The following is an 11,884-nucleotide window of genomic DNA, read 5'->3' as shown; positions in this document are numbered from 1 at the left end:
ACAGGCTATACAATACTCAGTGATATATGTGTGTGTGTGTGTGTGTGTAAGTGCAACTTTTATAGTCTTTCTAATAAGAGACAGCTGTGAACTGATGATGAGTGCTGATGAGTCCAGGCAAAGTATTATGGGAAATGGAGTCCGGGGTGAGTGGAAAAGGTATGGGATGGACTGCCCTCTAGAGGAGCTCATGGGCACTCCTGCTAGAGATCGTGACAGAGCTCCCCCACCCCCACCCCTCCAAGGAGCGGCTTCCAAACGATCTTTAACAGGAAGAGGAAGCAGCACTCATTGAGACGGAATGTCCTCATTGCAAGGATATGAGTCTCGCCTCTCTGCGCTCGCGGAAAGCTTTCTTTTCAGAGAGCGACTCCACCCCTCATGGCTGCGAGCGATCTGGTCTCATTTGGAGGAAGCGAGTGTGACGCCATGGACGACAGCATGTCATTGGAGGCTTCAGATGCGGAGGAGCTGTCGGGCCCGTACGTCGACCCCGCCCGCTTGCCATCTGCACAACCCAGCACAGCCAGCACGGGCATGGACGCCGAGCTTTTCCGCGTCCTGTCTAAAGCTGTGGAGGAGCTGGGTTTGGAGTGGGCTCCGCCGGAGGAGCCCACCCGCAGCTGCCTGGATAAGTGGTTCTTGCCGGGGCGCAGTCAGGCCCCCCGACAACGAGCTTCACCATTCTTTCTGGAGGTCCACGACGAGATCACCAGGTCTTGGCGGGCCCCCTACTCGGCCCGCATTCGTGCCTCATCTTCGTCCGCCCTCACATCAGTTGACGGCGCCGAAGAAAAAGGTTACGACAGACTGCCTCCCCTGGATGAGTCAGTGGCCTCGCATCTCTGCCCGCCCACAGCCATCGGCTGGAAGGCAAAGGCAGCCCACCCGTCCAAGCCGTGTAGGGCGACTTCGGCTCTCGCCGGGCGAGCCTCCTCGCCTGCTGGACAAGACCGGCCCAGACCCCGCGGCTTTTAAGGAGCTGCGAAGTGCGACCGACCTGCCTCTACGCGCCACCAAGATGACAGCGCAGGTGATTGGCAGATCCATGGCCAGCCTAGTGGTGCTGGAGCGCCATCTATGGCTAAACCTGACGGAGATAAAGGATGCGGATAAGGTCCCCTTCCTCGACTCCCCAGTTTCCCCTACTGGCCTGTTTAAAACAGTTTACCGCTGTTTTCTAGTCGCCCCAAAAATGTGCTGACTCAGCACCCCGCGAAGCCCGCACCACCAATTGCTCCCACGGCTCCTAAGCCCGAGGCTCGCCAGCGCTCCCGCTCGGCCAGATGCCAGTTTCCTAAACGCCAGGGCCCCCGACCCAAGATAGTGTTGGACCCTGCTCCTCAGGCGTCATCCTGATCTGCGGGACAGGAAGAGGAGGGAGCCAAGTCTCGCTGCAGCCGGACCACCCCCCAAAACGCCTCCAAGAATTATGCCTCCAAGCACCCCGTTCAGTTCTGGGTGCCGATGGCAGTGTGTTTGTGACCAAAAATACTGTTGTGAACATGGGGCCCGTTCTAATCGCGTCCACACAACCAACCACTGTTATAGCCGGAAAAATAAGCGTCCCCTGACGCTTAAGACTGCTCTGCTTCTAGCATTAGCATTGGTAAAGTGTATGGGAGATCTGCAGGCGCTATCAGTGAGCCCCACCTGCCTCGAGTTCGGGCCCAACGACTCTAAGGTCGTCCTGAAACCAAGGCATGGTTATGTACCTAAAGTGCTCTCTACTTCATTTAAAGCACAGGTAATAACTCTATTGGCGCTTCCTCCTTCGGAGCAAGACCAAGAGTTGGATTTACTCTGCCCCGTCAGGGCGTTGAAAGTCTATGTTGAGCGCTCCGCCCCGTTCAGGAAGTCGAATCAGCTATTTATATGTTTTGGTGGCCGCACAAAGGGTTCTCCGGTCACGAAGCAGAGACTTTTCAAATGGATAATTGACGCTATTATGCTAGCATACTCTTCTTTGGGCCTTCAATGCCCCATGGGAGTAAGAGCCCACTCAGCTAGAGGCGTTGCATCTTCCTGGGCTTGGTCTGGCGGTGTGTCCATTGCAGAAATTTGTGCGGCGGCCGGCTGGGCCTCGCCGTCCACATTTGCCAGATTCTATAGTCTGGACATCCCGGCCTTACAGACGCGGGTCCTTTCTGCATAGCAGGGCACTCTGTCATATGACAACCAGTGCTTGGCGTTTGCCTCCTTCATGTACGCTCTTGGCCCTCAGTGAGTTCCGAGGCTGTACTGAATTATTTTGGGACGCTGATACAAGGCTGGGCCGACCTCTCTGAGTTTAGCCCTACTGCCTTTTGCAGGGCTTGCCCTACTAACGTAACCTCAGTTCCCTGAGATACGGAACGAGTACTGCGTACTTTGCCGTGCTATGTAGCTGCACGACTCAGTCATCGCTTCAGTCGAAGTAACCTGAGGATCCTATGGCGATGTGCCGCTTATATAGCCAGATGACCCCGCCCATTCTGGCGGGCTTTGGCGGGCTTTACCGCCATAGGCTCGTGCAGCTCTGCTGCCGAGCCATTGGTTCATTTTTTGTTCACTGCACGAACCAATGGCCGTGCAGTTACACTGCGTTATTGAAAGGCTTCAGTCATCGGAGAAAAGTACTCGCAGTACAGCAGTACTCGTTCCGTATCTCAGGGAACCGAGGTTACGTTAGTAACCGAGTACATTCTCTTGTTATATATTATTTTAAATGGTACTGTATGAATGCTATTTTCAATAACATTTTGCACTTAATTTAATAATTACTGTAAGTCTGTGACCACACCAAAGGCTACTTTGGAGGAGGTTATTTATTTGTTACATTTATTTATTGTTTTTCATTATTGTTTCTTTCAGATACTTCTCAAGTGCAGACAACATTAAGCATGCAAAGGATGCTCAATCAGTAGAGATGGAGAAGATTGAGAAGTTACTGAAAATGACCACCACAACTGTAGCAGAGACAATAGCAGAAAACCACAAGAAAACTCCACAAATGGAGTTTTAGGCGGCAGCAGCAGCAGAGAGAGTAGCTTGAAGGGCCTGTTTGAGGAAATCCTGCAAGAACATGATGAGGAACATGGCACAGGTACTACAAGCACACATGTTTAACATCAGACGTATGTGATGGAGCAAACTATCTCACACTCAGACAGCCCATTCCAGTACTGGGCAGTCAACCAAGTTCGGTTTCCCACTCTGGCTGCCACTGCTACAAAGTTTCTCTGCGCCCCTGGTACCAATGTGGACAGTGAGAGATTGTTCAGCACAGCATCTAACATTGTGGATGCAAGGAGAAACAGGCTAGGAGAAGAGAGAGCAGAAATGCCCATTTTCCTGAAGAAGAACTTGCCATTGTTATTGAAATTGTGAGCAATACTAAGTTCCCACAGCAGTGTGTAACCTAGTTTAAGTTACTTGAAATATGTATATTTTCATTCTGGTTTTAATACTGCTCTTGTTGAATCTTAACTTGTTCAGTTGAGGTTTATTTGTGTACTCTGTTACTCAAGTCTCTTATTTCACTACATTGTGGCTGCACTTTTTGTTTTTAAAGGACTACTTAGATTGAGTTAAGTTACTGTTGCACCTTTTTTGCACTTTTGTATTTAAAAACTGAAATGCCTTTTATTTAACAAAATTGTTTCTGGACTTTAAGTTTTAAAGAGATTATTTTCTTATATTATTCATATATATTTTTTTATATTCCTAGATTTATTTGTTGCACTGTTTATTATACAGTTATATTGTAAGACTAAAATACCTTTTTCAGTTTACAGTGTTAGATTTGTGGCTGCATTTGAAGTTCTTTTTCACTTAAGAAAAATAAATAATATTACTGTCAAATGTATGTCAGATAATAAAAATACTCTAGTTCACTGTATGTATTTGTTCATGTTTTATTAAGGGATAAGTCTGAAGCACACCATAAAATAATTCTATCAATTCATACAGGGCTAGTAGTATATACAGCTGTATATATAGATACACACCCAGGTATCGGATCAGTACTCGGTATCGGCCGATACCCTGAGCCCAGGTATCGGAATCGGTATCGGGAAGGGAAAAAGGGTATCAGAACATCTCTAAATTTTAATATTGAGCATTTATTGGTTATCAGCCATTACATATAATTATTGACTTAAAGCAGCACTATGTAACTTTTTCTGTGTTCAAAATGTGCAAAATATATATAATGAGCGAGTACATCATGAATTCATCTTCCAAACCGCGTTTTTGTCTTATTCTGAATCACTACGGTACACTTATAATAAGTACTTATATTTGAACTATTGTAGCCTGGTCGGGTCGTCAATGCTGCGGAGTAACACATACCTGCGTGAATCGCCATAGACATAAACTTAGAGAAGTAGCTCCGGTTGGAATGTTCTTCCGCGGGATGTGTGCAGTTCTGTTTATTAACCGCTAGAGAGCCAAAAGTTACATAGTGCTGCTTTAATTTTAATGCCTGTGCATAGCTGCTAGTATTTTACTTTTTAATAATTGTATCATAAATAATAATAATTGTTGATGACCTGAAGGGCCTGACAGTTCATGTTGTTTTTGTAACCATGCGTTAAACTGATGAGTGTAGGAGGGGTTATTTCAAATATGAGGTTATATATGGAGAAAACCAAGCTACATTAAGTCCATTTATGTTGTTAAAATGGATCGGCATGTTCCATATATATATTTATCTTTCTTTGGATATTAGTCTTTACTAAACTGCTTCTCATAAAATAATTATTTTTATAATTATGTTTATAATCGTCAGCTTCTGGATCAGATGTGATGACTTCAAATGAGACTCAAACTGAGAATATGTTTCTCTGCTATCCACTCCGACCGGACTCCTGTCTGAAACTGCATCGTCTTACTGTTGTTAAAGTGGCGATGTATGTTTTAATGGTGCTGATGATCCTCACAACAGTTTTTGGGAACCTGCTGATCATCATCTCCATCTCTCACTTCAAACAGCTTCAGTCTCCAACTCATCTGATCGTTCGCTCTCTGGCTTCCAGCGACTGTCTGCTGGGCTCTTTGGTCATGCCGTACAGCATGGTGCGATCTGTTGAAGGCTGCTGGTATCTGGGAGATTTTGTGTGAACACAGCAACAACTGAATGCTACCCCAGATAGTCATTCAGTGTGAAACCAACAGTGATGCGACGTCTTTGAAAATCGTGCAGTGTGAACTCGGCATAACTGGATCGAGAAAAGATTCGAAGTGTCGGCGTATCAATTACAGTGACATCTAGTGGATTATAAAATGTACAACAGCCATATCTGGGATGAAGCTTCACTGGATGAAACACCCACTTCACTGATGTAATTTTACTCTGTAGTGTAAAATTACACTATCATACGTATGATATACGTATGATAAAAATCATACGCTGATAATATTTTTTATGTACCATAATGTGGCAATTCATGGTAATATAAGTCAATATTAGTCAATGTATTACAATAAAATACTGTTTAAGTGTGAGAAATTGTTGAATTATTATAACTAAAATACCTGTATATGACATGTAATTGACATAAAACTATCTGTATAGTAATAACATTGTTTGTATTATTTCTTCATCTGGTATAGGAAAATATATAAATGTAACTTCAAAGAATTCATGGATTATGTGGTTATTAAATGTGCTTGTGTAACTGGGTGAAGAAGAATGTGGGCACAAAAAAAGGGCTATTTTACTGGTTTTTATTGAGAAATAAAAATGTTTTGACACTGTTAGGGCAGAGCCTATTTCTCCTCTTGCACAATACTTCCCCTGCCTTTGAGAACATTCTCTCACAGGGTACAGAGGAGGCTGGTGTACACTAAAACTGTAGAGCCATCAGATATAGATGGGGAAACAGATGTTTTTGTTCTTTCCAGTATTCAAGTGGATCATGTGTTCCTGGTATGTTAGTTTCCTTTAGGTATCAGTCAACCTCGATTACTGCATCAGCTGTGGCATTACAAGTTTTTTTACTCTGGTCCACAGCACTAGCAGGTGCCACAGGTTTCCACCTAAACAATTCGAAGGCAAAAAAAAAATGTAAATATGACTGCAAATGTAAATGCATCACACACTAATATTTATGTCATGAAATATTCACAAAAGTTTTTTTCCAAAATAATAAAAAATATATACTTGAAGTAGTTGCAGCCTGTTGACTTGTTGCCTGTTGAGATGATGTTTCTGTTGACATTGCTTGACGTTGATGGGGTTTGTTCTTGGATTCTGATGATGGTGGCACATTCCCCTTTTAGCCTTCTAACAGCTTCAGTCATTTTATTTTGATTGAGGAACCCAAAGGTTTTAAACCTTGGGTCCAGCAAGGTTGCCATGGTCATTACACTCATAGACTCTATATTCAATATATGTTCTCTCAGGCGTCTGGTCAGGTTTTCTGTCAGTTCTTTTGAAATGTCCATGGTCAGCCTAATCAATTTAAAATGGCTTGGTCACATTTTCAATATGAACATCAATATGAATGTTTTAACTGCTGGATAAATATACAGATAAAATACCTGATTTGTTCTCCCTGTAAAGAATGGTGTATCATTTTCATCAGTGGAATGACTTTTGAACCTGAGACACATTTCTCCTCAGACAGTTCTACCGTAGCCTGCTGGAACGCTGAGAGCATATGGAGGACTTCCTCTATTGCTTCATACTCCTGTGGATGAAGTGGACTGATGTCTGTCCTGAGAGAGGCTAGGGATACCCCAACAGCATCTGAAAAGTGCTGTTCCACCATGTTTCCACTTCATTGATAAGTTTAAGGGCAGGTCTGCGCATTTCTTGTTGCATCTGGGTTAGCCTCTCTTTGGCAATGGTGCTGGATCTGAAATAGGTGACCATTTTCTTTGCCTTGGTGCAGATGTCACAGAGGGCAGAAACTTGGTCGAACGATTTTTTAACCATTAAATTAAGTGCATGTGCAATGCAGATTGTGTGCCTCACTTGTAGAATCTTTGCACAAGCAATCATATTTGCTGCAGCATCTGTGACCAGGCATTTGACCTTTGCCTTGATTTCCCACTCCTCCATATACTTTTTTTTTTTTTTTACGAGGGCTATATTTTCAGCTGTGTGATTATCTGGAAACTTCTCTACCCCCAACAAGACAGTGGTGAGCTTATCATATATCATATATATAATAATAAACACATAATCAATCAACACATTTAACACTTAATTTCAACACTTAAATACACACAGAAACACCTATTCATACCAGACAATGGTTTCGCCAGCTTCCGGTTGAGCTGTGCCGGCGCAACCAAGCCCGTGAAGTCATAAACGGCCGCCGGAAGACTGACTACGCCCACACAGACAAACATCACAGGGACGACATGACAGGAGTGCAGTGTAAGTGTTTGAAGATCAGGTATGTATGTATGTGTCAGTGTGTGTGTGTTCTGGCAATGCCAGGTGTGATATCATGTAGCTAAGCAACCTCTTGTGGTCATATGAGGTAGAGCAAGAAATTAGGAAGTGACCTCATCAGTAAAAGATTATACAATTAGTGATGTCATCAAAAAGAGACTGAATCAGAGGCAGAGATCGTTCATGTTATGGGCATTCATTAATCCAAAGACATCCTCCATTCAAAGTTATTAATATGGCATTCCCTGTAAGTCATCTAGTTTTGTCATTACTCATGATTGTGTTCAGTGCATTATGTGTAGTTAAAGATGCGTATTTGATGTTATTTAGGATGGCATGTTTATGCTTGCCAATACGGTGCATATTTTCTCATCTTTCACATGTTATATTATTTTATAAGTTAATATATTTTTGAAAATATAGTGAATTCATTGGTTGAGTTGAGTAGTCACTATAAGCATTGGTTATGCTCATACGTAATATAGAAAACTGTTATAGAATATGCAACTTAGTGTATGTATTTGTATTTTCAGTTTCACACCATTCATGTGATAAAGTTACACTCTCAACATTACCTTGTGGTTCCGGGAGTTATTGCGTGAAGTTGTTTAACTTGCTGGACAATTGAATGTGGGTTCAACGAGGCCAGTACAGTGTGTGTGTCTGATCAGGCCAGTGCCGCTCCCTCAGCAGTGACTAACAGGCGCTTTGTCACATGTATTGCTCATAAAGTCCCCCTTTGAGGTCAATTATTTATTTGGCATATAATATGATATAATATAATATAAAAAACGAATTGAAGCATTTAAACTGAGATCTGTCAGCTAAATATAAAAAAAAAAAACGTGAACATGTGAATTCTTTTATAGTTATCTAAACATCCCCATGCAGAGTTTGCACACTACCAGTGTTAATTTCGTCAACAAAGACGAAGACAAAAAATATTCGTTAACGAACATTTTTTTCTGTGACTAAGACTAGAGGTTGACGAGCTAAAACTAATATCTGATGACGAAATTTATGCCGCGTCTTCGTTAACTAGACAAGATGGGACTATATGTTATTTGAGGACTACAGGACATTCAAATACCAAAATGCGAACTAGCAATCTGAAACAATGGCCTCAGCACCCAAAGAGGTAGGGATAAGGTGACCAGACATCCCGTTTTTCCCGGGAGTCACAATTCGTTGTCGATTAACTTAAAGTTATTGAAGCCGGGATAGGCGGAATTGCGCTGATAGCAGTGCTCTCTCTCGCGCACGCTCCACTGGGGTGCCGTAAATGGCCCATGGGCCGGCAGTTTGAGACCCCTGATGTAGACTGTACGATGATGACACCTATTGAATCGTAGGCTGCGACACACGTTAGCGCAACGTCATCAGCATGCGCTAGTGGTAAACAGATACCGGTACATCAAGATGGATCGCGCTTTGGCAGTTTTGCTTTTCATGTGCGCTGAAACAAAGAAGAGGCGCCGGCGGAAGAGGGCAATATGGACCCGCTCATGGCTCGGGAAAAGAGGACAACTTGGGATGCCAGTTTTGCACAGGGAGCTTGGCAGCTGCAGTTCCTCCGCTATCTCCTTCCATGCTATGTCCTTTTTGGTGCGGTCATGATAGCAGCTAGAGGACACAACGTACAAACATGCCCTCTGCTGCCACAACTCAACAAGAATTTGTTCTTTATGGGTATCCCACATACCAGTATACCTTCTACTTTTTTTTGCCTCCATGACATTGAAATTGTAGCGCTGCTGGTCGCGTGGAACAGTACGTCATTTCATGTTGCAATTTCATTGGCTGCTGAGTAGACGCAGGTCGTTGCAGCAAACACACTGTGCGTTGATCATGCTGAATTTCTGACACTGTCAGAAAACTATCGTAGGCTATCTTTGGTCGCAAGACCGGGAAAAAGCCCATCTTTGAACCTCTCTCACTGTACGACATAGGACCACCGATTAAGAGCCACGATCACAGAAATCGCCACGATTGCTTCACGATGGCAATCTTTCGTCTGGGATAGCCAAAAATCATGCAGTGTATCCCGGGCTTAAATGGGACAGCATTCCTAATTAATTACCTATCCGTGTCAGTAATGTTAACTACAAAAGATGTTAAACAAATATGTTAAGTAAACCTACTGAATCTGAAAAACGAGTTTAATTTGTATCACTTTTGTATTTGTCTTGTTGTCTTATTCTGCTTCTTTTTCAAAAATTATATAATTTAATCATAATTTTATATATGAACAACTATAATTTGTATAAGTTGCTCCCTTTTCACTATTGTTAAAGGGATAGTTCACCCAAAAATGAAAATTGTCATTTATTCAAGTTTTTCCAAATTCAATCCTTGATTCAAATTTCTCATAAGCTTAATTGATTTGGTCTAAAGAGAGAAGAATTAATGACTATTTTAGTTTGAAGACTACATATAAAATAGCTACCAAAATAAATGTTGGTAACTGCAGTTTGACTAAAAGTAATGACTAAAAGTTGACAAAAATGCAATGACTTTTCGTCGACTAAAACTATGAAAGACTCAAATGACTAAAATGTGTTAATTAAGTACCTATCCGTGTCATTAATGTTAACCAACAAAAGATGTTAAACAAATATGTTAAGTAAACCTACTGAATCTGAAAAACGAGTTTAATTTGTATCACTTTTGTATTTGTCTTGTTGTCTTATTCTGCTTCTTTTTCAAAAATTATATAATTTAATCATAATTTTATATATGAACAACTATAATTTGTATAAGTTGCTCCCTTTTCACTATTGTTAAAGGGATAGTTCACCCAAAAATGAAAATTGTCATCATTTATTCAAGTTTTTCCAAATTCAATCCTTGATTCAAATTTCTCATAAGCTTGATTGATTTGGTCTAAAGAGAGAAGAATTCATTACTATTTTTGTTTGAAGACTACATATAAAATAGCTACCAAAATAAATGTTGGTAACTGCAGTTTGACTAAAAGTAATGACTAAAAGTTGACAAAAATGCAATGACTTTTCGTCGACTAAAACTATGAGAGACTCCAATGACTAAAATGTGACTAAGACTATTAAGCATTTTTGTCTCAAGATAAAGACTAAGACTAAATCAAAAATGCCTCTCAAAATCAACACTGCACACTACTAGGGATGCAACGAATTTACTCAACTCATGATGCGATACGATTCACGATAATGATTTCACAATACGATTTTCTCAAATTTTTTTTAACAAAATGAGATTTAAGACCATTTATAAATGAAAAGGTGTCCTTCTATTATTGCTTGGACAAAATGCTGCACATTTCTTTGTGAAATTGAAATATGTCAAATAACGAAACTAAACTGAAATTTTAAAACAAATCCCAAATCAAATAAATAAATAATACAAATAAAATAAATCTCTTCATATAAACAAACTAAGGCTTTACCTGTGTCTTTTCCATTTAAAATTAGAGGCAACCACTGCATTTTAATCAAGATCCAAACAAAGATGCTGCATACATTTTTATTTAAACTTGATTTTTCCACATTTTAAGCAAAAACAGAATTAATTAAAACGGGTCTGACTTTAGCTTTGTGAAACTATACTACCAAAGGTGTATAATTAGGTAAGGACACTAGTGAAGTGAAGTGACGTGACGTGGCCAAGTATGGTGACCCATACTTGGAATTAGTGCTCTGCATTTAACCCATCCAAAGTGCACACACACAGCAGTGAACACACACACACCGTGAACACACACCCGGAGCAGTGGGCAGCCATTTATGCTGCGGCGCCCGGGGAGCAGTTGGGGGTTTGGTGCCTTGCTCAAGAGCACCTCAGTCGTGGTTATATTACATTATCATATCACATTTTGAGTCACAGATCGGATCATTTTTCAGATGAGCAAAAAAAATATGGTTCTTTACCATTTAAGTAACACTTATTATTTTAAGAACAATTTACTACTTCGATACCACAGCAAAAACTAGTAGCATATAGGGATGTAACAATTCATTTAACTCACGATGTGATAGAAATTTCTCACAATTTCTTTTTAACAAAATGAGATTTAAGACCGATTTTAAAAAAGGTGCCCTTTTGTTATTTCTCAGACCAAAAGGCTGCACATTACTTTGTGATATTGAAAATGTCAAACAATATACTAACTTGAAATTTTAAAACAAATCCCAAATCAAATAAATAAATAATACAAATAAAATAAATCTCTTCATATAAACAAACTAAGGCTTTACCTGTGTCTTTTCCATTTAAAATTAGAGGCAACCACTGCATTTTAATCAAGATCCAAACAAAGATGCTGCATACATTTTTATTTAAACTTGATTTTTCCACATTTTAAGCAAAAACAGAATTAATTAAAACGGGTCTGACTTTAGCTTTGTGAAACTATACTACCAAAGGTGTATAATTAGGTAAGGACACTAGTGAAGTGAAGTGACGTGACGTGGCCAAGTATGGTGACCCATACTTGGAATTAGTGCTCTGCATTTAACCCAT

The 11,884-nt window shown here is 40.9% G+C and overlaps 1 protein-coding gene across 1 annotated transcript in view; it reads left to right on the top strand.

The window, feature by feature from the left end:
* Positions 1-4,890: 4,890 nt before the first annotated feature.
* Positions 4,891-11,884, top strand: part of LOC107697080 (trace amine-associated receptor 4-like) — a 24,210-nt gene continuing 17,216 nt past the window's right edge. Inside the window, exons 1-2 of the mRNA XM_016497723.1 lie at positions 4,891-5,058; positions 7,255-7,388. Of these exons, the coding sequence (XP_016353209.1) occupies positions 4,891-5,058; positions 7,255-7,388 (302 nt within the window). The remainder of the gene's footprint in view (positions 5,059-7,254; positions 7,389-11,884) is intronic.

This window comes from Sinocyclocheilus anshuiensis, unplaced genomic scaffold (assembly GCF_001515605.1).
Source record: "Sinocyclocheilus anshuiensis isolate Anshui unplaced genomic scaffold, SAMN03320099.WGS_v1.1 scaffold38, whole genome shotgun sequence".
In the NCBI taxonomy this organism is placed as follows: Eukaryota; Metazoa; Chordata; class Actinopteri; order Cypriniformes; family Cyprinidae; genus Sinocyclocheilus; species Sinocyclocheilus anshuiensis.
Note: the sequence above shows the minus strand (reverse complement) of the source record. Positions and strands in the feature narration are given on the sequence as shown.